Below are 24,424 nucleotides of genomic sequence, written 5' to 3'. Positions count from 1 at the left end.
GAATACTGGTGTAGCCACGGCCATGTTAACTCCCTCTCTCGGATTTTTTCCCAAAAGCTGTTGCAAGTTTCGCGTATCGATTGTGAGAAAATGAGGCAAGATATCGATTTAAGTGTCCCATAACCGTAACTGCCATCTATGAATTGAGTTTTAAGGGTTGTTATTTTTCTACTCGTATTTTTCTACTCACACCAGCTTTAAACTTTAAATTAGTGCATTAGATTTAGAAATGTCAGGTATAAATAAATGCGTTGTTCATCCTTGTCGTGATACCTACAATTCGTCCAGGAATAAAGAAAATGGAGTAACATTATTCAGTGTACCAAAAAATTTTGTAGAGAAGTGGAAAGAAGTGATCCCCTATTTAAACAAATCGTCCTATGTTTGTTCACGTCATTTCGATGCAGAGGAAATTGAAAAGGGAAAAGAAATTTGGAATGTTTTTCATCCTTTTGTAAGGTGGAAACTGAAAACGGGTTCTTATCCCAAGTATATGTTGCTGCCCAGTGATTATCTCCAAGAACTAGTTAGGAAACGAACAACAAGGGAAAGTGATCAAGCTACTACTTTGGTGCCACAGAAAAGGAGAGCGTTGATGGATTTATCAATTTGTGGCAAGCAAGAAAATGTAATGATGCCTAAGGTAGCTGTAATTTCTAAAAGTAGCCCACCTCTTGCTCAGGTACAAGAAAATTAATATCTATTATTGAGATCAATATAATGATTGTTGTCAGAGTCGGGCGGAGCGCGCTCTGAGCTTGAGCGAAAAAGGAGCGCGCTCGCAATTTTCACTGAGCGACGAGCGCGAGCCGCTCAATTAAAAAAAACGCGAGCTTGAGCTTGAGCGAAGACCTGCTGGGCGACTCGCTCGAACGCGAACGCCATCTATCAGTCAGCAATAAAAACATTTGGTCCAAACTTAGTGCGCTATCTATGAACACAATTTTTTTTTTGTGAAAAAGTACGCAACTGTACAGACTACACCCAAAATCGTCTTTTCAGCACTGCGGGACTCATTTTTGTTCCAAAACGTTCAAATTTATCAGACAGTAATTTTTACAAACTTGTGTTTTTGAAACAAAATGGAATATCTTTTCGAAACTGGCAACTTTGCCCTTAAAATCTAGCTAATAGCTAGCAAGTTGAACTCTTTTAACTTTTTTAAGTGTAGGAATTGGGAAATTGTAATACCTATAACCGACTGTGATCGCTTTTAAGAGGAGTAAGAGGAGAAAATACAAGTTTTTGACAGAGATTTTTTTTGTGTGAAGAGCGAGAGCGGAAAACGAGCGCGAGCGCTCTCGTTTTTTTTTTGCGAGCTAGAGCGAAAATCCGCTCACTTTGAGGCACTGAGCGGAAAGTTCAGAGCGCGCTCGTGTTTCAGTGAGCGATGCCCGACTCTGATTGTTGTTCTATACTAAGCCACCTGATCTGGTACTTGCAAAGCCACCTGAGGAAGCTGTGCTAGTTTCACTACCTAAAACTTTTTCACATCAGGTCCAGGTAAAAGCATGTAGTACAGAAAGCAAGTTAATTTTTTAAAATAACTGAACGTTATCTATTGAATAGGCAATTAAACATGAAGAAATCTCTTCTGATCCTGAGTTAGTTTTAGCAACGGCAGACATTATTGAGAATCCTGTGCCAATGCATGGATATTTGCTGGCTGAGGAACCTATGTCAATTGTTTTTCCTACAACAATATCTGTCCTAAGCCAGGTATAAGAATATAAGCACTTTGTTCAAAGCTAAGGCAATGTTTGTTAATCTTTTTATTACTTCCCTCTTGACCAGGTTGAAGAACAAAGTGAGTTTCCTGGTGAAACCAATCCCCTTGATCTCGTTCGACAAAATCGATTTATGTGTTTGGTTCCAGAAGTAGTCGATAAGACGCCAACAACTATAAAGCATACTGAGCATATACAAAAACACGTAGATGGTGTGGAAGCTGTGGAGCCCCTTTCATCGACCACCGAAACAAGACCCACAACAGTAATTTCTGTGTGTGACGAACGCTCGCTGCTCTACTGGTCTTCATTCGTTAGACTACCTTCCATTTTTTGGGGGTGGTCTTTCAACCAAGGACTTGAAACTGTTTTTTGCACTGGCTACGGTAAATCTGAAAAATTAGCCACAGTCATCGTGAAAACCATTGCTGTCCGTTTATCGGGAGAGCTGTTCTACCTATTCAATGGGATTAGTATATCACATTGCGAATTACCGCCGAAATTTTCAACTTTTGAAAGGCTTTCCACCATTATACAGTTCTTCGACAAACTGAAGCCATGCGAGGGTATCACTATCCCATCAGCAAAGCTAACAAAATATTCAGATGACTTCGTTGGTGTGAAAGACAAAAACGGAAATTGGCGTTCTAAAAGTTGTGCATATGTCTTTGACACAATATATGTCGCTACATCATGCACGCGTTGCCGGGCACTGAAGAGATATTTTCTGCAGAAGATAGGAACGTTGCAATTAAAAAAAAAAAAGAAACAATGAACGAGAAATGTCGAAAATTGCGAAGCAAGCTGAACACAATGGAAAAGAAACTTGAGGTATTTGATTAAAAAAAATCATTCAGATTTGTAATGAAATAATTCCATTTCAGAAAAGCAACCTAAATGTGAAAAATTTACGCAGTGACTGCAAGAAACTTTTGAAGGAAAAGAAAAGTGCTTTTCAGAACCAGATGGGACATCTTTCAGAAATGGTGAATGGTGGTAGTTTTATTATTTTCAAGTAGCTAGTAGCTCATTAAATGTTTCTTATATGACATTTGGTGATTTATTTTACTACATCTTAATCATTTCTTTTTTCAATGACTATTTTCTCCAAATTTGATTTGAAAGTTATTATTCGCGACGGACAATTTTTTTTACATTCTGTTTACAAACAATTTAATTGCGCATTATTTAGTCTCCTGTAATTTTCATTTCATATCGCAATTTGTGTTTTGTTTGCTGACCATAATGTAACAATTATTATGTTGTATGTTTCCTTATGTGTTAACAAAAAATGTAAACGTTAGCATTCAAAATCGAGATTTGTTTGAGATTAGTTTCATTAGAACTTTTGTATTAGATTTTATTACACATATTTTTTTTTCATTTAGTTTTATCATTCATAGGAACAAATGGTGGTCCGCACGTTTCTTGTTAAGGGTTCAATAGATCCAGCTAAAGATAAGAAAGGGAACACTATGAGGTATGAAAATGTTTATCTCATCAACTGTGTGCTGTTCAAGATGAAAAGCAGCCGAGCCTACAAATTCCTACGAGAAATGCAGCTCCTACCGCTGCCAGGATTGTCTACCATACGAAGATTAATGAGCTCATCACAATGTGTTTTGGGCTTCAACAAACTAGCCTTGGAAAACATTTGTGAAGCAATGTCAGGAAAATCTGCACATGAACGTTGGGGTGGAGTAATGTTAGACGAGATGGCAAATGCCAAAGGAATCGATTTCGACACATGTACTCTTCCTTGGAAGGGAACTGTAGATTATGGTGGAGAAATCTCCGACTTGGTTCCCAATGGCCTTGCTGACCATATCCTGGTATTTGTTTTCCGACCCTACTTAGCTGGTTGGATACAACCTTTCGCTTGGTTCGGTACCAAAGGTGGTGCCTCTGGTACTATCTTGGTAGAACTAATCATCAAAGCTTTTGCATGCCTACACAATCATGGCGCAATTGCTAAACATGTCGTTTTTGATGGAAATCAAACGAACAAATCGTTAATGAAGCAATTTGGAATATCGGGAGAAGAAGAGGGAGCAAGTTGCCTTGATCATCCACTTCAACCTGATTCCAAAATTCATTTTATGGTGGACGTTCCACATTTATTGAAAGTTGTAAGAAACAATATGGAATCACATCGTTGTGTACAGGTATATTGAAATGAACCTTCAATTTTACAAAAAAAAAATCATTTCATTTATTTTTATTTGTAGTTCCAGGGACATTTGGTCAATTATAAACATTACGAGGAATTGTTTGATTTCGCAAAGACGAAGCAAATCACCCTTGGATATCACCTATCCTACGCTCACATCCACCCGAACAACTTTCAAAAAATGAATGTTCGTTTATGCGCACAACTATTTTCAAACAAAACTGCGATGGCGTTCAACATCTTAAGGAATCAACAAGAAGACACAGAAGTTGGAAAACTTATAAAATCAAATTTTCAAGGTATCTTCTTTTATCTACAAACTTTTTTACTATATTGAATAACTATTCGTTTTGCAAATAGGGACAGAAAACATAGAACGCCTCACAAAAATGATGAATGACGTGTTTGACATACTAAATCTGCGCTTCTGTAAAGAGGGAATTGTCCATGCGACTTGGGAAAATTAAAAAGGCAAATTGAATCAAATGCTGCAAGCCCTCTCAGAAACTGAGCGTGTTTTTGAAGAACATGGAAAGAATGTTAAAATGTTCGTTTCCGAGACTAGTCTTCAAGCCTGGCGTCTAACTATAAATAGTGCAATAAATCTGATCGAGGAGCAATTCAAAGCAGGAATTAAAGTTGTACTAACAGGAAAATTTAATCAAGATCCTCTAGAGAGGTTAACTATGTTTTCAATCTTTAAAGCTATGTGAGTAACATTAATTAATATAAATTTATTTAAAAAATTCAGGCTGTTTGGAATCGTTCGTTCGGTAGATAGCCACCCAACGGTGACATCTTTTTTGCAAATCATTCGATACGTTTCTCTACAATCTCGCCTGAGTTTTCTTATGAAGCAAGTGAAAGGAAGTAATATCGACAATAAGGAGCCACTTGAGATGCTGGTAACGATGTCCCAGTGTCTCCAACAACACGCAAAAGACATTGACATCACCGTGAAGGACTTTAAGGAAGCCATCAAAGATAAGTTGCTCGCCGAATTAACTATACGTTATGTAGACGACATACCAAAAGGAGGTAAAAATGATTTCAATTTAAACTTGATGGTGTATGACCTTTGTGGTTACATCGTAAAAACGAGGAAACATTTAACTGCTTGCGAAGTCTGTAAGAATTTGGTGCGTTGCCACGAACTTGACTTACCTAAAGATTTCACTTCTGACCAATATACAGCAATGAGAAATCGTGGTTATCTAGTCTACGTAACGGTACCTTTTTTTAAAACTATTCTTGTTGTTGAACTGGCAATTCAATCTAGTTTTGAAGATCTCAACCACATCTACATCCACGATTCATTTGAATTGTGTTGTGCCAAAATTGCAGAGTTACACACTGTTCCACTTTTCTGTGACGAACACAGAGATTATAACCTAAAATACCTAGTAATGGAGTATGTAAAGGTACGTTTTCATTTAGAGAGCAAGCGTCTTAGAAAACTGTTGGTGTTGCAAGCCAAATCCAAAGTGCAAACCAACTTCAAAATAGCTAAGAATTCGTAACAATTAAGTTTGTTTTGATATTAAATTTTTATGTTTATGTTTCACCTATCAAAATTCATTAATATACAGACAAAAATTTCAGTTGTTAAACAATTGTTTATTATTACTACACATATTCTATAAATATCACAAAATTATAACTAAAACGAATACTCAAACATTAGTTTACAGTCCAAAAGTTGTAGCAGTTTCCAAGTTGTCATTTAAAATCGTAGACTTTTACTTTTTTCACACTAATTAATTAAGCCACGTTTTGTTTACTTTCTGACAACACGAGTTGTAGCGAGCTAGCTCTGCCCGGGTGAGCTTTTCCATTCGCTCAGCCCGAGTGAGCGAATGTTCTAGGTTTTCAGCGCTCCTGGTGGCAGTTTCAGCAATCGCAACTGTAAATACTCTACAGTCAATGGCTTTGGGGTAAAAAGAAGAAAAAATCCCGTAGGAGTTTTGACATATGGAAATTTGGGTGGTACCCATAATGTTTCAAGAAAACCTTGGACTCGGAAATCTAATTCGTCCCTTGCAGCTACCATCCCTACACAGGAAGCTGAGCTTCATGGAACATCACTCATGAACGAAGGTAATAAGTCAGCAGCAACATAAGCACACTAGTTACTAAGTAATAATCCATCTTCATAGAATGTTCAGGTAACATCCCACATGCTCTAGAGGAAACTGAATCTCCATCATCTTCACCAGCAAAGGAAAGTGAGCTTCGATCACCTTCACCACCAATCGTGGAAAGTTCACTCATGGACCATGGTATCAAACAATCTTAAAACACAAATTGTTTATTAGTTATACTAACATCTTTGGCCATACATTGTTTAGATGATTTTCACAGTGCTTTAGAGCAGAATGTTTTACAAGAATTCAACAACGTTCACTTCACGTCCAAAAACTTAACGCAGAAACCAATGTGTAAAGAAACTGCTTTTGAATCATGGAAATCCAAACAAGAAATCGTTTATGGATCTCTAGTGGATTCATACACAGCAAACCAGAATCTTTGTGGCCTTTGCAAGGCAATTTCTGGATATGGAATCATCAAATGTAAGGACTGTTGCAATTACCTCTGTTTTAGTTGTGACAGAAAGCGGCATTCGTACGATCCATCCCATCAAAGGATGTATTTTAAGACAGATTCATCTTTCAAATCATTGCTTCCTACTGAATTTATCACTTCTCGTGGAGAAGTCGTCGAGCAACGTAATTGTTATCTTTTTATTTTTATCTTACGATGATTAAAATTTATTTTTCGTTTACAGGGGTTCATGTGCCGCTTTTTCCTCTCCCGATTTGCACCGAATGTGATAGCCGGGAAACAAGTTGCCTCATCGCAAGCTCAAAAATATGCTACGTAGTCACCAGAAAAGGTATCAAAGTTAATTGGCTTAAATTTCTTCTATAACGCGGATAATTTTCTCTAAAAATTATTTCAATACATAGGTAGATTGGACTTAAACTTACCAGTGTTCCATTGCCAAAACTGCGAAAAGTCAACTTTCCCTACCGTAGAAGATTACATTTCATCCGGATTTTGGCCTGGGACGCCAGAGCGATTTACCGTCTTGTTTCATCAGGATGTTTTGGAATTCTGGCATCATCTCAGGCTTCTGACGAAGAATGTTGTGTCTATCATGTTACGTGTAGTTTTTTTCCATCGCTACAAAGAATAAAACAATTTGAACCGATTTATAACTTGTCAATTCTTATTTTATTATACAGTTTATTATACTTTTCTGATTCCTGAACTTATCACCTTATGAGATGGTTATATTGTTTGGTTTTGTTGCAAGTTTTAAAGATGTGTTGATAATAAATTTGAATTTCCCCCACTGGCGAAGGGCATGTAATGCTCGTAGCTGATTGGCCATTCATTTAGTTCACTTTTCAATGAGAAAAACACGGAATAAAATGAATTTTAATGCATCGTAAGATGCACTGATTCGTAAGGCATGTGAAAAATACAATCTAACGCACTAATTATGACAATAACTGCCCAAACGAACATGCCAAAATTCCATGTTTTCTGTCATTCCCCTTCCTCCCCAATTTAGACTAAAACTTAAAAGAATTTATTGTGACTTAGTTATTCGTCGTAACTTAATAAAATTTATAGAATTGGATAGATCTTAATGAGATCTTTGCAATTATGCAAAATTTTAATTAAAAAAGTGAAAAAGAAAAAAGGTTTAAAACAAGTTTCAACTTTTTCGTTTTCTCAGTTAGGTCAAGTATTGCGCTAGACTACAAAAACGAAAAAGTTGAAACTGTTTTAAACCTTTTTTCTTTTTCACTTTTTTAATTAAAATTTTGCATAATTGCAAAGATCTCATTAAGATCTATCCAATTCTATAAATTTTATTAAGTTACGACGAATAACTAAGTCACAATAAATTCTTTTAAGTTTTAGTCTAAATTGGGGAGGAAGGGGAATGACAGAAAACATGGAATTTTGGCATGTTCGTTTGGGCAGTTATTGTCATAATTAGTGCGTTAGATTGTATTTTTCACATGCCTTACGAATCAGTGCATCTTACGATGCATTAAAATTCATTTTATTCCGTGTTTTTCTCATTGAAAAGTGAACTAAATGAATGGCCAATCAGCTACGAGCATTACATGCCCTTCGCCAGTGGGGGAAATTCAAATTTATTATCAACACATCTTTAAAACTTGCAACAAAACCAAACAATATAACCATCTCATAAGGTGATAAGTTCAGGAATCAGAAAAGTATAATAAACTGTATAATAAAATAAGAATTGACAAGTTATAAATCGGTTCAAATTGTTTTATTCTTTGTAGCGATGGAAAAAAACTACACGTAACATGATAGACACAACATTCTTCGTCAGAAGCCTGAGATGATGCCAGAATTCCAAAACATCCTGATGAAACAAGACGGTAAATCGCTCTGGCGTCCCAGGCCAAAATCCGGATGAAATGTAATCTTCTACGGTAGGGAAAGTTGACTTTTCGCAGTTTTGGCAATGGAACACTGGTAAGTTTAAGTCCAATCTACCTATGTATTGAAATAATTTTTAGAGAAAATTATCCGCGTTATAGAAGAAATTTAAGCCAATTAACTTTGATACCTTTTCTGGTGACTACGTAGCATATTTTTGAGCTTGCGATGAGGCAACTTGTTTCCCGGCTATCACATTCGGTGCAAATCGGGAGAGGAAAAAGCGGCACATGAACCCCTGTAAACGAAAAATAAATTTTAATCATCGTAAGATAAAAATAAAAAGATAACAATTACGTTGCTCGACGACTTCTCCACGAGAAGTGATAAATTCAGTAGGAAGCAATGATTTGAAAGATGAATCTGTCTTAAAATACATCCTTTGATGGGATGGATCGTACGAATGCCGCTTTCTGTCACAACTAAAACAGAGGTAATTGCAACAGTCCTTACATTTGATGATTCCATATCCAGAAATTGCCTTGCAAAGGCCACAAAGATTCTGGTTTGCTGTGTATGAATCCACTAGAGATCCATAAACGATTTCTTGTTTGGATTTCCATGATTCAAAAGCAGTTTCTTTACACATTGGTTTCTGCGTTAAGTTTTTGGACGTGAAGTGAACGTTGTTGAATTCTTGTAAAACATTCTGCTCTAAAGCACTGTGAAAATCATCTAAACAATGTATGGCCAAAGATGTTAGTATAACTAATAAACAATTTGTGTTTTAAGATTGTTTGATACCATGGTCCATGAGTGAACTTTCCACGATTGGTGGTGAAGGTGATCGAAGCTCACTTTCCTTTGCTGGTGAAGATGATGGAGATTCAGTTTCCTCTAGAGCATGTGGGATGTTACCTGAACATTCTATGAAGATGGATTATTACTTAGTAACTAGTGTGCTTATGTTGCTGCTGACTTATTACCTTCGTTCATGAGTGATGTTCCATGAAGCTCAGCTTCCTGTGTAGGGATGGTAGCTGCAAGGGACGAATTAGATTTCCGAGTCCAAGGTTTTCTTGAAACATTATGGGTACCACCCAAATTTCCATATGTCAAAACTCCTACGGGATTTTTTCTTCTTTTTACCCCAAAGCCATTGACTGTAGAGTATTTACAGTTGCGATTGCTGAAACTGCCACCAGGAGCGCTGAAAACCTAGAACATTCGCTCACTCGGGCTGAGCGAATGGAAAAGCTCACCCGGGCAGAGCTAGCTCGCTACAACTCGTGTTGCTTTCTGAAGTACAGACGACGAAAATGAACGAAAACATAGCGAAAACTTAATACATCACAAGTTCACAACACAGCCGCTGTGGCGCTTTCGTTATGGGCCAGAAAGACTTTCAGGCCAAAAAGGCAATGGGAGGGCCCGCCATAAGCGTGGCTACACCAGTATTCTATTACTCTGGCCCTAGGTAGGGAACGCCTACCCGCCATAGGAGGTATTTGAGTTTACAGGCCTTAAGCATTAAGTAGGCCTTGGTGCAATCACATGCAATGGATTTTACCTTTTAAAAATTGATTTCAAAAGACCAAGTTAAAGAAAGTTTGCCATGTCAAAAACTACAAAAAGAAAGCATGTCACAAAGGAAGTGTTAGATGGCTATGTTCTTCCTGCAGAAAACCAAAAGATAGTAAAGGTATGAAGTTGCAGTGCTCTATTTTTACTTGGGAAACTCTTAAACTTTTTTTGTGTTTCTTCACGTAACTCCTATTTTTGCGTGGTACCAGGTATTAGGAGGAAAGGGGAATAACTTGCATGAAGTAGAAACAGCAGAAGGTGAAAAATATTTAGTTTCCATGCCAACAAAATTTAGAAAAAATGTGTGGATTAAGCGTGGTGATTATGTCCTTATCCAGCCCATTCAGGAAGGCGAGAAAGTTAAAGCAGAAATTCTTGCTATTCTATATGGTAGCCAAATTAAATACATTCAAAGCCAGGAGAAATGGTAAGCCAGTGCTTATTTGCTTCAGTCAGTTTTTATCTATAAAACAATGCTTCCAGGCCCAAAGAATTTGTTCTGCCTGCAATAACAGATGTAAACCCTGACATCAGTACCGTTGATACCGATGGCTCTTCCAAAAGTGATGATGATTTGTTTGTGAACACAAACAGACCTCAGTGTATTTATGAATCCACAGATGATAGTGACAGTGATGATTCAAGTTCTGCTCAACCTAAAGATAAAGATTATGAATAAACTTTTATCATCATTTTCCAAGATTGTTTTTCCATTATTTTTCGTAGACGCGAAATGTCGTTTCCTAAACTAAACGGACATTGACTGGGATATTTTCATTTAACTGGTGGATTGGTTTGTACTGCGACCTTCAGAAGTTATTAGGAATAGGCAACGCATACCGAAATCGGTAAAACAGGAAAAAAGTATGTATCTATAACTCTCGTCAAACGAACTGTGAACCCAGAGATGCAAATGGGATTGAGTCGACGTGTGATGGGTATCTAATATCATACATAACGGAGTAAATCATACATAACGGGAGTAAACTTTTGTCTATAAACGAAGCCAGGGATCCTTCGATTAGTTTCGTCGATTTTGCCATGAGAGCATCCGCCGTGGCAGCAAACGGAGTGAGGCTGTTGTAGTATGAAGTGATCCATTCATTCTATTTTAAAATCGGGTAGATCGATACAACTCGAAATTGTTCCTTTACTTGGTCGTTGAATTTAAAAAGTCACTGTGTGAGAGATATGTCGGTTGCTGGAACTAACGTTTGGAATTTCGGAAATGAATGAAATGCTTCATTTCTTTATTCACCACATAAAAACCAATATTGTTCTTTGAAAAACAAGTAGGCCTAGTATTGCAGACATCAGCAACAGAAATATGAAGTGCAGGCATTATTTTAAGTGAAATCCAAATATATTCCAAGTAGAATGGGTCAACAAATTTCACAGAATATACGTGAGAAATTTGTAGAAATCCGCTATTTTCCAAGCTGATTAGCTATTCCATGACTCATCAGCGTTACAATCTACTCCAAAGAATGGTAAGCCCGTTTGTTGTTTTAAATCAGTTGATTACCAGATACTAAGTTTCCAAAGCGTTGTTTGGTCGAAGTCAATTCTATTGCTAATTAAAATTAATACAATTCACACAACACAATAACTGAAAACGACCATTTTCTGATCGTCCGATTAAATATTTGTCACTTATGGTACCAGTAAATTGACGTGTCGATCCTCAGGGCCATTTATTAGCTCTACCACAGACTTCAAAGTGGCTCTGCTACAGCCAATTCAGAATTTCTTGATACCTCAAGTTCGGTCCCACTGTCATTTGAGACTCCCCACGCGTTTAACAATAATAGGCCATCCATGAAAAACTAACCGACATAAAAATAAAATAATCGGTAATTTATTGTGTGGCGTTGTGTCGCCTCGCCGGCATAAGGAGGCAATTAGATGGGCTTTTTACTAGAGTATCAACTTTCAGAGGAAGAAATGTGGCCCAAGATGTTGCCTGGTAAAAAAGCTGTTTTGCGTATGGCAGACAAAAACATAGTACTCCCAATCATAGGTGCTTGCGTGCATCTACTCAAAATTTTTGCTCTTTTTACTTGAGGAATCTAGATTGATCTCTATTTCAATAGGATTTCGATCCCACATACATCCACGTAATTCTTTATTGAAACTACAGTGGCGCCTAGGTATCCTTCTCTTTTTTCATAGTTGTACACAATCCAGGGAAATAATTACAAACGATTAAATTTAGGTGTTTTCGTATAATTAGGCCACACACACCTCACACAGCTCATTGCATAATCGATAACTTTTACCCTGTGTGGAGGCACAGGAAATTCCTTTTGTATTTTTACTGGCATACCTGTTGTTGGGCCATATACTTTTTTTCATTTAATGAATTACCGCTCGGACGACGTGCGTTTTCTTTTAATTTCATATTGTTTGAATCTGAAAGAGCGCGTGAAACGATTGTTTTCGACAAACGAGAATTCAGTGGAGATAATTGTGGGAAAGACACGATGCTAGTGTGGGAAGTCGCAGATATTAATTGAAGTTTCTGACCTAACATTCATATAAACTTGGTTTGACGAATGACTGCTGCCCTACCATACTTAAGCCTGTACAGTGAACACTACCAGACATATCCTTCCACGTTCCGCACTCAAAAATAAAAAGAATTTTGTACTTATTTTTATCTTTTATTTTTAAATTAGTACAACGAAATTATGTTTGTAATATAGTGTTCAACGCAACGCAAACTGACGAACGCAACTGATGAATCGTCGCGGATAAAACTGCTACGTAATTTAGATCATAGAAGTGACGGTGTAAAAATTTTTTAACCCAGCTAGACCTAAAAATTTTTTCGATGGGCAATATTTATACGAACAGCGGTTAAATGCATCTCATTTCAGTAGGTAAGATCGAGTTACAACTGTACTTTACTAACAATGTTCATGACAACGCGTTTTCAATTGAATGCCAAAATGAAGGCATGTACAAAAAAGAGCTGCTCCAAATCTTATGCTTTTCTATAATTCCAGAGAAAGCGGGCGGCCAATGGTAAATGATCAGAAGGTGAAGCCAATGAAGGTAACCCCCCAAGCGCATCTAATTCTTCTCCAGTGAGCAATCCCAAACGACTAAGTAGATGCAGATTCGATCTGCCGGTCTCACGACCGCTAAACGCGAGAAGAAACCATTAGCTGCAACTTAACATATGCTTTGTTTAAATAGAATTACTTATGAAAAATGTAGTCAACTGTCACCCAATCGTTTTGGTAAGTAGTGGCCTCCTTAGCTCCGTTAAGATGATTTCTGCGATGTGGATAAACCGACTCCAGCTGAAGCTGATGTGACAGTTGACCACTTGCGAAGCGTAAAACGGAACACCCGGCTTTAGATCGCTCTGATTTCACACTCGTAAAGTTTTCATGAGGGGTGCGTTCTCCGGTAGAATCGAGATGTTGACATTGGTCTGTGATGTTGAGGTGTGGTGGTATAAGTTCATTTTCAAGCATATGCCCTCGAGCGTCAAGAGTCAATTGCCGTCTACTCAGGCCTTTGTATAGCAGAGAACCCTGCGTAATGAACTGGTAGATGCTGGTATCCGGTGTCAAATTAAAATCTCCGGTCAGGATAGTAGGATGATAAGATACGCGGTCAGTCTTCTTAGAGTTTGCTTTCCGTGAATCGAAGGCGATTCGATCTAATTCTGCGAAGAGTAATTGTAATTGTGCAAGCTTGATATCATGCCGCCTTGGATTGTAAAGAAGATGGGTGGTAGCCACTACAATGAAAGGCACGTCTTCATCGAAAACGTGCTTCGGCTGTAACACGCGTGGGGTAAGTAGCGCTATTAAACCAATATTGTCACGGTCAAGAAGCTCCACATTTGGTTTGCAATACTCCACCGGAATGCTTTTCTTCAATTCGAATTTCGAGTGACGGAAAAATATGGCACAACCGTCACGTTTGTTCCCGGTGCGTTTCTTATATACTCCTTTGAATCCCATGGCTGTGAGTTTTGGAACATAAAATGTATCATAGTGATCTGTCTGAACTTCTTGGAGACATAAGATGTCAGCATAGGTGTTTGTTACTTCTCTCAGTATTCTTTCAGCACGTTTATCCCAATTAAGAGCCTCTGTCTCAACATTTCTGTAGAGATAAATATGCTCTTCCAAGAGGTGTTGTGCCAACACATTGTAAGACAAGACAGTAAATTTAAGAGAATGGGGAGGCTGTTTGGTTTTTTGTTCTTGAAGCTCCTTACCAAGTGGTGTATATTCCCATTTCCGTAAGGAACTAAGTCTGTGCCTGATTCTTGTTTCATTATGTTTGATTTTATGAGTCTCTGATTCTTCTATTAAGACATTAGCACATCCATATGCATGCACCTGTCTTCTTTGTTGACTTTCACAAGTATTAGTGTTGTTTTGATATGTTTGTGATCCTGATATAATTATTCCAGTTGTTCTAATTGGTTGACCGCTGGAGGTGTAGTGATGTTTTGCACTGGAATGCCTTCTTAAAAATTTTTTTTGTTCACTGGACATTTTCAAATCAGCAGTCACAAGGCAAAACGGTTGACACAAAAATCCGCATCTAACCGAGAGAATATGGCGAAGGGTACACCTGCAAATTTTTGAAGTAAACATAATTGAATAAAAACAATAGGATAAACTGTTGTGCTGGCCAAAGAAAAGTTTGAAATCACTTTGCCAAACTTAACAGTATCTCATGAAAAGAACGCGTTCGCTAGAACCATTAATAATACAGTGACCTAATTTTGGCAAAACTTACGTCATGTATCACGTGTAGAGATAATGCAGAATGCGAAAGCTTATGCAAGTAAATTAATGCTTAAGGCCTGTATAATAGAATACCTCCTATGGCGGGTAGGCGTTCCCTAGTAAGAGCCAATTAGACAAAAAAAAAGGGTTACGACACCATCTGGCGCTCGCAATCATAGCCTCGTTGAAAAACACCCCCAAAAAACTTAAACACTTGTTATAGTTACATAAATACATGAATAAAGATAAAACAAAAGGAAATCAAGTTTTTGAAATGAAAAGTGTGCTAGTTTGACAGCAATATGGCAATTGAGTTGTTAAAAGGAAAAAAGTAGTATGTAAAAAAAATATAAGTTTTATTATCATATTATTGAAAAATTTTCTTCTTATTCTTGTAGTTGTAAAATTAATCATTTAAACAAAAAATCTATAAACGGATTAAACATTTTCACTTGGAGATAAAATAAAAAATTTATAAAATTTTACTCACATTGATAACATGACATAAATCAGACTTGAACCGAATTACTCATATTCATAAATCTCTAAACGGAGTCCATAACCACAATTCCAATTCCGATAATAAGTTAATGGTAATGGTGAAATGTAGTGATGAAAATATTACTTAGAAGACACAAATCTTTTTCAAAGAGGTGATTTTTTACACTTACTGGAATTCTTTAACTAAAAGTTAAGGATTCTAATATACTCTTAATAAGAAAATACAAGGAAACCCTGTTTTTTTTTTAATCTTTTATTTAGGTTTTCGAAGCAGTAGCAGTAGCGAGCGCCAGATGGTGTCTTCGTAACCCTTGTTTTTCCTCTGATTAGTTGTTGCCAGGTAACGCGTCACCACCACAGGAGGTATTCGAGTTTACAGGCCTTAAGAATTAAGTAGGCCTTGCATTGCACATCACAGCGAGAACATAGTCATAGACTAGATGGTGTGACTACTCCTGTCATGGACTACTCTAACTAAAGGACGGGACTCTTTCCCTATCTCGCCTTGTTAAAGGGTGTCGTTGTGGGCTATTTTCATGAAGAAAAAAAAATACACCATTAAATGCAGCTTTAAAAGGCGATTGTAACCATCAAATTTTTTCTTTATAAAACGAATCATTTAAGAAGATATTGCGATTTTAATTTTGGTAGGAGGGAGAATTGGGCGGGCCGCCGGTGCCATCTATCAACCAAAAATCGCAAGTTCTTGCTGATTGACAACTGAACTCGAAATTATCGGGTGCCATCTATCAACTAAAATCGCATGATCTTGCTGATTGACAACTGAACTTGAAATTGTAGAAAGAAAACAAGCAATGAGTTAGGATTTTTGGCTCCCAGATGGCACCGGCGGTCCGCCCAATTTCCCTATTTTCTGATAGAAAATATTTAATATCTCTTTAAAGGTAAATTTTCAATATAGGGACATTTGGTAAGTCAATAATTATTTTTTTAAACTGAATTTAATAAAAAATAAAAAAAAATTACATGGGTGGCATAGGAAATGTCGAAGAGTCCCGTCCTTTAGTTAGAGTAGTCCATGCTCCTGTACGCCCCACGTCACTTTTCGCAAGCCGTGCTCCCTCCGCTTGACCTGCACCAAGCGGATGTTTGACTGGGATAGGATATAGTGTATAGAACCAAAATAATTTATTCTTTATTCTTTTCCTTATTGTTTTCCGCACTCGCACTCCGTCACCGCCATAGGAGGTACTCGAGTTTACAGGCCTTAAGCATTTAGTAGGCCTTGCTTATGTCGATTTCGGAAGGCTGCACTTTTCTGCATTGGTGCAATTGCCCCGTGAAAAAGTTGTTCGAGTCTTAGTGCAATCCACTTTTTCAGTGCATCGATTTTGTAGGTTCCATTGGCACTCCAGCACCGTCCGAGGTCACTCAAAAACTGCACTTTCTTGCCCGACCTTTTTGAAACTTGTGTCGATTTCGGATGGCTGCACTCGGTACAGTAGCCAGTGCACACTGGGTCGCAGCAAGAAGAGGCATGTGACGTCATGCACTCCACTGGGTTGTCAGAAAATGGAGGTTCCACTCGAACACTTTTTAAACTTTTTTCGCTCAACTAGATATCGATCATTGCGACGGCTCTCAGAGACGTTTCGTGGTGATTCCGAGCAATGGCAGCCTACAGTGTGATGCACTTTTTTGCACGACGCGATGCATTTTTTGGTGCACACTCTCTACAGTGGAGTTTATGAATATTATTATATTTTTTATGAATATGATTTATTACACATCGGTGTGTTTTTTATTTTATTAACTGTATTGTTACCGAAGTGAATATGGGTCATCTTCTTTCACCAGGATATTCATTTTTAACAGGAAAACTTTAAGTCAAAAATTTAAAGCTATTATAAAAATGGTTATATTTTGATAAAATCTGTCCATTCCTGTAAAAAGCTGGCTTACAAAAGTAATTATTGGAGTACTAAACTGATTCGCCATTCATCAGGTAGGTCGGTGCGGTTTGGCAGATCTCCCCATCTCCCAATCACACTTGCCGTGATCGAAATCAATTTTTGATCGCGATCAAACTCAAACTCAAAAAATGATCGATCGATCAACTCATTTCTGCGCTCAAAATTTCTTATTCCACGCCATCTACTGATAATTCGTGGAAATATGTTCCCATAATTTAACTCGCAATGTTCAACGTTTTTTCGTTTTACTGTACATGTTCGTTTTATTCACCACTAGATGGCGTATGAAAAATGAAAAATTGATCGCTGAAATGAGTTTCATCGCCGATCAAACTAAAAAAATTGATCGATCGGCAAGTCTGCTCCCAATACATCATGTAATGTAAATAATTTTTTGCGGGAAATCTATAACTCCAAAATCTATAAATTTTACATAATTGGATAGCTCTTAATGGTGACTATCCATTTCTGTAAAGTAATTAAACGAATTTATATTAACACAAAAGTTTTGACAGAAAGGTTGTTGTAGTTTTTGCTCTCTATGAATATACTATACTCAATAGACATAAGTAAAAATTTTATTTCTTTTTTAATTTTTTTTATGTTAATATTTGCTCACAAATTATACAGAAATGGATAGCCCTTGCCAAGAGCTATCCATTTATGTAAAATTTATTAATTTTGGACCTATTAATTTAAAAACTGGCATAATGGTTGGTGAATTCACGTAAAACACTTTGGGCCTTAAGTATCGTTCAGACTACAGCTCTTTTCTACGTATAACGTATAACGTATAACGTTAAAAGTTTACGTTTGTGCTTCGTAAATTTCGCTGCGTTTTTTACGGAGCCATATTTACGTAAATGTGTTCGTAGACTGTTCAGACTACACTGTCAAATTTACGTAGAGTAGGCTAGATTCTGCGGAGATTCTAGCGTCTGCTGTAGATTTTTGTACCTGTTGTAGCTCTTTGTTATATTTATTGATAAAAGTTCTGAGGACGAAACGTTCTTCTTCTGACCAATTTCTTGAAGACCTAAAATAGAATAAGCAATAAACAAAAATAGTTGCAAAAGATTTCATGACAAAATATTTACTTTTTGATTTTCTTTATCGGTGATTTTTTGGGGGGCGACTTGAATTTGTTAGGGGAATTCTTTTTGGCAACTTTAGTAGGCCCCATATTTATTTTTAAAATTAAAATTAAAAAAATTAATTATTAAATTTACAATTCTACACCTGACATATCCCAGAATGAATAAACAGGAGAGAAAACCTGAAAAAACAAAAGAATGTAGACAAGCGTAATAGATTTTGGCTACGTAGTGCGTAGAACGTCCCAAAAACTTATGTAAAAATGAGATCAATCTCATTTTTACGTACGCTCAGTTTTGACTTCGTTTTGACTACGTTTTGAGTTTACGTATTACGTACTACGTAGAGCGTTGTGTCTGAACACTCTTCCGTTCCCAGCTACGTAACTCGGAGCGTAAAAACGTTATACGTAGTACGTAAAACGCCCAAAAAGGCTGTAGTCTGAACGTGGCTTTATGTTCGGCTACTTGAGTTTGTGGGAAATCATTCATTTTACGGTACGTTTAAGCTAAATCATAGAGCCAGGTTTTGGCATATCGCTCGTAATTTATTTGGTACAATTAGATCTACAACCTCGGATAAACAAACATGGCCCTGGCATGCCGGCGTCCATCAATTCAGCCATTATTCAGTTTCATTGTCTAGTAGACGTCGGCAGACTTGCTGTTCGATTATTTTTCGGGCGATTATCGAAAGTTCTCGAAAATCGAAAAAAAAAATTATCGGTGATTAATTTTTCTGTGAAAAAATTTGATTTTCGATTAATTTTCCTCCGATTGTTTTCCGATCATTTTTGGGCGCCACCTAGCGGGAAAAAACAACTTTTACTAGTAAACCTGCTCCAAATGCGGTGCAATAAATCGACACCCCATGTTCTTAAATTATTATGAAGTGAAGACAATTACGTTATTCAATAAAATGAACCAATAAAGTTATTTCTCACACAAAAAAGAGTAAATTTGTAGGGCAAATCGCAAATGCATAGTTCATTAAGAAAACCATTTGTATTACATTTCATGAATGTATTTAACAACGACATTTAAATTATTGTCGACAAGTCATCAAGGGCCCATTGTTATTAATAGTCAAAGCATTACCAAACAGTAAAAGCGAGATTATTGACTATTAAAAACAATAGCATTTTGAAATGTGGATCACTTCGATTTTGTTGATCGTTTCGGAGTAAATATGAGGCCTCCCCAGCCATCTCAAGCTTTTCTGCAAATTTCGAAATTCATAAATACTAACAACTCTTTAAAGAATTTAGCTTAAACCGTCACGAGGTATGTGTAAATCTATTTTAAAAAATTCACTTTCCGTTCATAGATGTCGCTAAATAATCGCAAAAATAATTAAAATCGAAAATTGTTTTTTTTATTTAATCGCCGATTTCAATCATAAAATAATTTAATCGCCGATTAAAATTTTAATCGAAATTTCAATCGCGATTATTTTTCAATCGCGATTGCGGCAGGTCTGGCCGTCGGCTACTTCATCAAGGGCGGCCATCCGTTAGGTCAATAAGGATCATTAAGATGAACAGCAACAAGTAGCCGATAATACCACCCGGTTTCAGTTTCCAATTCATGTGTTCCTTGAAAATTTTTTGTCCTGCAACATTCAAGAAATACCCTTTGTCTATGTCAGAGTCTGAAAAATGATAGACGCAAACCCACGACTTAGCAGTGACTATATAATTTTTTCTTGGAATATATTTCATCCCTTGTTTTTGCATTTTTTGGTCTTTTGTCTTGAACATCGCAACTTTTTCGGAGACAATTTCCTTTTTTACGTAACCAGAAGTGCACATTAGGACACAGCATTTATTCGGAATTTTTTTTTTAATTCAAAAAACCGTCTTTCGCTAACAAAAACACTTACAAAAAATTTGCCGCAATTTTTTTCAACACGAGTTGTAGCGAGCTAGCTCTGCCCGGGTGAGCTTTTCCATTCGCTCAGCCCGAGTGAGCGAATGTTCTAGGTTTACAGCGCTCATGGCCTGCCGCCATTCAGCAATCGCAAGTTCTGTAAATGCGCTATAGTCAATGGCTTTGGCGTGTGTAAATTGGATTCAGAATTTTTATTCGTCTTTAATATTCAAAAAACCTAGAGTGGCACATATGTATAATAGTGACGAAGAATCCGTATAAAAACGTTTCAGCCAATCACAACCGAAGTGAGCCACGCTTGGTAAAGTATCGTTCAGACTACAGCTCTTTTCTACGTATAACGTATAACGTATAACGTTAAAAGTTTACGTTTGTACTTCGTAAATTTCGCTGCGTTTTTTACGGAGCCATATTTACGTAAATGTGTTCGTAGACTGTTCAGACTACACTGTCAAATTTACGTAGAGTAGGCTAGATTCTGCGGAGATTCTAGCGTCTGCTGTAGATTTTTGTACCTGTTGTAGCTCTTTGTTATATTTATTGATAAAAGTTCTGAGGACGAAACGTTCTTCTTCTGACCAATTTCTTGAAGACCTAAAATAGAATAAGCAATAAACAAAAATAGTTGCAAAAGATTTCATGACAAAATATTTACTTTTTGATTTTCTTTATCGGTGATTTTTTGGGGGCGACTTGAATTTGTTAGGGGAATTCTTTTTGGCAACTTTAGTAGGCCCCATATTTATTTTTAAAATTAAAATTAAAAAAATTAATTATTAAATTTACAATTCTACACCTGACATATCCCAGAATGAATAAACAGGAGAGAAAACCTGAAAAAACAAAAGAATGTAGACAAGCGTAATAGATTTTGGCTACGTAGTGCGTAGAACGTCCCAAAAACTTATGTAAAAATGAGATCAATCTCATTTTTACGTACGCTCAGTTTTGACTTCGTTTTGACTACGTTTTGAGTTTACGTATTACGTACTACGTAGAGCGTTGTGTCTGAACACTCTTCCGTTCCCAGCTACGTAACTCGGAGCGTAAAAACGTTATACGTAGTACGTAAAACGCTCAAAAAGGCTGTAGTCTGAACGTGGCTTAACTAGGCGAGAGATTTAAATAATGAATATTACTTCATGGATTCACGTACTATACCCCTATAACCCTTTTAGAATTCAAGGCAAAACCTCAACACTTGAGGCAGTAAATAAACAGTAGTCAGAAATAATTTTAAAATGTCTGTATTTTGGAATTCGTGTTTTTCTTTTCTTTTAATCTCAGTTTACCCTGGAAAAAAATAAAATCATAAATTTTAAATAAGGGTTACGGTACTGTTTGGCACAGAACAGAGCTGCACCTCTCATCGGCCTTCTCGGTGAAAACATTTGAACCGAAACTTCTACCAAATTACATTTATGGGAAATTAGAATGTAGTTACAGTTATTAAAAGAAAAATTGAGCAACATCTATCACCCATGAGCACTTCAGCTAGGTTGTCACGAATAGGACTTGCCTCACGCGCTTCTGTAAATTGGAGGAAAATGAATGAAAAATTATGGTATGATAAACATAAATGAATGAAGTAACAACCTCCATGGGCAACCTGGACTTCAATTAGCTTGTCCAGCGCCGGTATTGTCAAAGAAAACAATTGATCAGATAAAGCTTCTTTAAAATAAACGAAAATTAAAATTAGATTATAGTTTTAAGTATGTAACCTTCATCACCAATGTGGACTTCAAATCCCTTCTCCCGAGCCAGTCTGCTGAAGAAATTGCAAGTTTAGTTTAGTGTTACCAAAAAGAAATATTAATTTTTATTATATATAATACCGGGTGCTCATAAAATCTTGTTTTTTCTCTCTCCTTTTTTCTTCCTTCTTAGCCTGATTTACCTTTTTTATGGCCAGTACGCTAGGAATATCCTGAAATGTAAAACTGGATGAAGCTAATTCTTTGGCTCCCAGCTGCTAAAATTTTCCGGCTTTTGTCAAGATAGCACTATAGCCTGCATGCATTGTTGGATCAGGACCCGTTTGAGGTAGAATTAAAATACTACATACAGTATACATCTACAGTACATGGACAATAACATAGTTGTAAACTTAAAATAACCATTAAGTGGGAAGCACGAAGAAAGTTTTTCTAGGTGTCTTCTGAATCTTTTTCTATTTTCGGTTGCAAGAAAAGGGTTCACGTTAACCCTAGTTGACAGAGTTCTTCATGATCTCTGCTTTAAACAGGGAGGATAAACTGTGACGAGGATCTCGATGCCAAACAAGTTTTACAGCACTTCTGGCTGCAGTAAAGAATAAATGAATGGTAAACTAAATAACATTGATATGAAGGTGTAGATACTTACCAATGTTTTATTATCTTGGTGATTAATCGCTTTCTGGCGGCATCACTTTTGCCGTACTTCCTCACGTATTTGCCACCAACTGTACCAACCAACTTACCTATAACATGGTATAAGAGTAGATGGTAGAACCACCCTGTTGGATTTGGCCGTAAGGCCTTGTCATAGCTTTTTGAGGGGGTGTTTGAAAGTGAGATCACCCGGTGGGTGGGAGAGGGGGAGAGGGAAAGTGCGGACGTGCCAGAAAACGGTAACAGTGCAGCAACTGCCACCACGCGTAGCGTTGCTGAACTAGGCAAACGTTTGAGAGGTTTTTCCCAGCCCTTCGTTGTCTTAAAGTTTGAGTTTCCTTAGTCGTTGTGTTTGTTTTTCTTATTCTTATTTTTTTTCCTTTACTTTAGTCCACAGAAAGTATTGATTGTTTCTGTCAATGAATGTGCAAGCCAGGATGACCTGATTTCCAATCCATCACAAGATCAGGATAGCTATTGCGAGCATGAGCAACTGAATCATAAGGAAAGCATTTCTACTCCACACTGGTATATGAAATGTTACGTATTTTTTTATTGTAATTCTTCATCATTGTTTTTTTCTTGAGTATAGTCCAGAGCAACTAGTGACTCCCACTGTCAATGCACCAGCAAGTGGGGATGACCGCATTTCTGATCCATCTCCAGTTGAGAACGGCTATTGCGAACGTGAGCAAGTGGACAGCTTATCAGCTCCACTCAGGTATATGAATTAATTATTTTTTTGGTATTGCAATGTTTAATCATTTTCCTTTCTTTAATATAGTCAAGAGCAAATACTGACTCCCACTGTCTATGAACCAGCAAGTGAGGTTGACCTGACTTCCCATCCCCAACAAGTTGAAGATGGCTACTGCGAGCAGGAGCAGCTGAATCCTGTGGAAAGCATTGCTGCTCCACATAGGTATTTGTACGAAATTGATTTAACTCGTTTTGTATTGCTTCATTCTATCTTCTTTCCTCAATTTAGTCCAGAGCAACTACAGGACCCGACTGTCAATAAACCAGCAAGTGAGGTTGACCTGATTTCCGTTCTTTCACCAGCTGCAGATGTCTTAGTGGATACAATGAATGAAATTCCAGAGAATGAGAATCCTGAGGGAAGCATTGCTGCTCCACAGAGGTATTTGTACGAATTTGATTTTACTCGTTTTGTATTACTTAATTTTATCTTCTTTCTTTAAATTAGTCCGAAACAACCAGCGGCAACAAAACAAAAAGGAAATACAGGATAATCCCACCGAGTGCCTGCAGATTGTGCCAAAAAGAAATTAAGGGCCAATGTCCTGCATGTCAGATGAAGGAATTTAAGCGGTTATTAAGAGAGGAAGATAAGCAACTGCGGAGTGTCATGAGGCACCAAGCAAAATCAACAAGATACAACTGTCAATACAAATGTTTAAAAAGAGACTCGCACATAACTTTTTTTCCAAAATTTTAATTTGGCTAACGTTACCTATTTTATCGTGAATTTTCCAGTAAAAAGTACAGCAAAACAACAATAAATATAAATAAACACAAGTGAAACCAGAGTCCAGAGTGACACTGCCAAAGAGTGACAACTGACAGGTAGTGATAGCAAACCTCCCAAACGCTTGCCTAGTTCAGCAACGCTACGCGTGGTGGCAGTTGCTGCACTGTTACCGTTTTCTGGCACGTCCGCACTTTTCCCCTCCCCCTCTCCCACCCACCGGGTGATCTCACTTTGAAACACCCCCTCAAAAAGCTATGACAAGGCCTTACGGCCAAATCCAACAGGGTGGTTCTACCATCTACTCTTATACCATGCCTATAATAAGCTTGGAAGGTGCAGTTGGCTCGGAAAATTCTGCTGAATCATCGGAGTCTTCGTTACTATTCAACATCTGTGCCACTCCAGGTTTTTTAAATAATAAAAACGAATAAAAATTCTGAATCCAATTTACACACGCCAAAGCCATTGA

At 37.2% G+C, this 24,424-nt stretch overlaps 7 protein-coding genes and 1 long non-coding RNA gene across 12 annotated transcripts; 5 read left to right on the top strand and 3 right to left on the bottom strand.

Moving 5' to 3' along the window:
- The first annotated feature begins 239 nt into the window (after positions 1 to 239).
- Positions 240 to 4,364, top strand: LOC123472434. Its single transcript, XM_045173935.1, has 7 exons — positions 240 to 682; positions 1,423 to 1,503; positions 1,570 to 1,719; positions 1,795 to 2,558; positions 2,612 to 3,892; positions 3,956 to 4,196; positions 4,258 to 4,364. Exons 5-7 carry the CDS (start codon positions 3,137 to 3,139, stop codon positions 4,362 to 4,364), a joined length of 1,104 nt encoding a protein of 367 aa, XP_045029870.1. The 5' UTR covers positions 240 to 682; positions 1,423 to 1,503; positions 1,570 to 1,719; positions 1,795 to 2,558; positions 2,612 to 3,136.
- Positions 4,365 to 4,368: 4 nt separating this feature from the next.
- LOC123472407 lies at positions 4,369 to 5,417 on the top strand. The gene is made up of 2 exons (XM_045173886.1): positions 4,369 to 4,576; positions 4,649 to 5,417. Exons 1-2 carry the CDS (start codon positions 4,383 to 4,385, stop codon positions 5,415 to 5,417), a joined length of 963 nt encoding a protein of 320 aa, XP_045029821.1. The 5' UTR covers positions 4,369 to 4,382.
- Positions 5,418 to 5,668: 251 nt separating this feature from the next.
- On the top strand, positions 5,669 to 7,108 carry LOC123472540. Of its 2 annotated transcripts, none has more exons than XM_045174237.1 (5): positions 5,669 to 5,994; positions 6,063 to 6,176; positions 6,246 to 6,623; positions 6,683 to 6,790; positions 6,864 to 7,108. In XM_045174237.1, the coding sequence occupies exons 1-5, from the start codon at positions 5,985 to 5,987 to the stop codon at positions 7,091 to 7,093; spliced, it is 840 nt and encodes a 279-aa protein (XP_045030172.1). In that variant the 5' UTR covers positions 5,669 to 5,984; the 3' UTR covers positions 7,094 to 7,108. The 2 variants fall into 2 exon arrangements, with proteins under 2 accessions (XP_045030172.1, XP_045030169.1); XM_045174234.1 differs by having other exon boundaries at positions 5,672 to 5,994; positions 6,054 to 6,176.
- A 1,089-nt stretch (positions 7,109 to 8,197) lies between these two features.
- Positions 8,198 to 9,633, bottom strand: LOC123469746. Of its 2 annotated transcripts, none has more exons than XM_045169029.1 (5): positions 9,312 to 9,633; positions 9,130 to 9,243; positions 8,683 to 9,060; positions 8,516 to 8,623; positions 8,198 to 8,442 (listed from the first exon to the last, which is right to left on the bottom strand). In XM_045169029.1, the coding sequence occupies exons 1-5, from the start codon at positions 9,319 to 9,321 to the stop codon at positions 8,213 to 8,215; spliced, it is 840 nt and encodes a 279-aa protein (XP_045024964.1). In that variant the 5' UTR covers positions 9,322 to 9,633; the 3' UTR covers positions 8,198 to 8,212. The 2 variants fall into 2 exon arrangements, with proteins under 2 accessions (XP_045024964.1, XP_045024962.1); XM_045169027.1 differs by having other exon boundaries at positions 9,130 to 9,252; positions 9,312 to 9,630.
- Positions 9,634 to 9,776: 143 nt separating this feature from the next.
- On the top strand, positions 9,777 to 10,609 carry LOC123469752 (probable RNA-binding protein EIF1AD). The gene is made up of 3 exons (XM_045169032.1): positions 9,777 to 10,027; positions 10,119 to 10,336; positions 10,393 to 10,609. Exons 1-3 carry the CDS (start codon positions 9,941 to 9,943, stop codon positions 10,586 to 10,588), a joined length of 501 nt encoding a protein of 166 aa, XP_045024967.1. The 5' UTR covers positions 9,777 to 9,940; the 3' UTR covers positions 10,589 to 10,609.
- A 1,950-nt stretch (positions 10,610 to 12,559) lies between these two features.
- On the bottom strand, positions 12,560 to 14,797 carry LOC123466266 (protein angel homolog 2-like). Of its 2 annotated transcripts, XM_045169020.1 has the most exons (3): positions 14,680 to 14,797; positions 13,117 to 14,511; positions 12,560 to 13,055 (listed from the first exon to the last, which is right to left on the bottom strand). In XM_045169020.1, the coding sequence occupies exons 1-3, from the start codon at positions 14,682 to 14,684 to the stop codon at positions 12,896 to 12,898; spliced, it is 1,560 nt and encodes a 519-aa protein (XP_045024955.1). In that variant the 5' UTR covers positions 14,685 to 14,797; the 3' UTR covers positions 12,560 to 12,895. The 2 variants fall into 2 exon arrangements, with proteins under 2 accessions (XP_045024955.1, XP_045024954.1); XM_045169019.1 differs by lacking the exon at positions 14,680 to 14,797 and having other exon boundaries at positions 13,117 to 14,673.
- A 6,552-nt stretch (positions 14,798 to 21,349) lies between these two features.
- Positions 21,350 to 22,558, bottom strand: LOC116928452. 2 transcript variants are annotated; one of them, XR_004397219.2, is made up of 5 exons: positions 22,456 to 22,558; positions 22,209 to 22,392; positions 21,927 to 22,148; positions 21,685 to 21,859; positions 21,350 to 21,618 (listed from the first exon to the last, which is right to left on the bottom strand). It is a non-coding gene; the product is annotated as an uncharacterized LOC116928452 (long non-coding RNA). The 2 variants fall into 2 exon arrangements; XR_006647577.1 differs by having other exon boundaries at positions 21,927 to 22,392.
- A 16-nt stretch (positions 22,559 to 22,574) lies between these two features.
- LOC123466509 lies at positions 22,575 to 23,891 on the top strand. The gene is made up of 7 exons (XM_045173830.1): positions 22,575 to 22,590; positions 22,644 to 22,702; positions 22,807 to 22,991; positions 23,056 to 23,184; positions 23,248 to 23,385; positions 23,452 to 23,604; positions 23,671 to 23,891. Exons 1-7 carry the CDS (start codon positions 22,575 to 22,577, stop codon positions 23,714 to 23,716), a joined length of 726 nt encoding a protein of 241 aa, XP_045029765.1. The 3' UTR covers positions 23,717 to 23,891.
- The last annotated feature ends 533 nt before the right edge of the window (positions 23,892 to 24,424 follow it).

The sequence above is a fragment of the Daphnia magna genome, linkage group LG1, assembly GCF_020631705.1.
Source record: "Daphnia magna isolate NIES linkage group LG1, ASM2063170v1.1, whole genome shotgun sequence".
NCBI lineage: Eukaryota > Metazoa > Arthropoda > Branchiopoda > Diplostraca > Daphniidae > Daphnia > Daphnia magna.
Note: the sequence above shows the minus strand (reverse complement) of the source record. Positions and strands in the feature narration are given on the sequence as shown.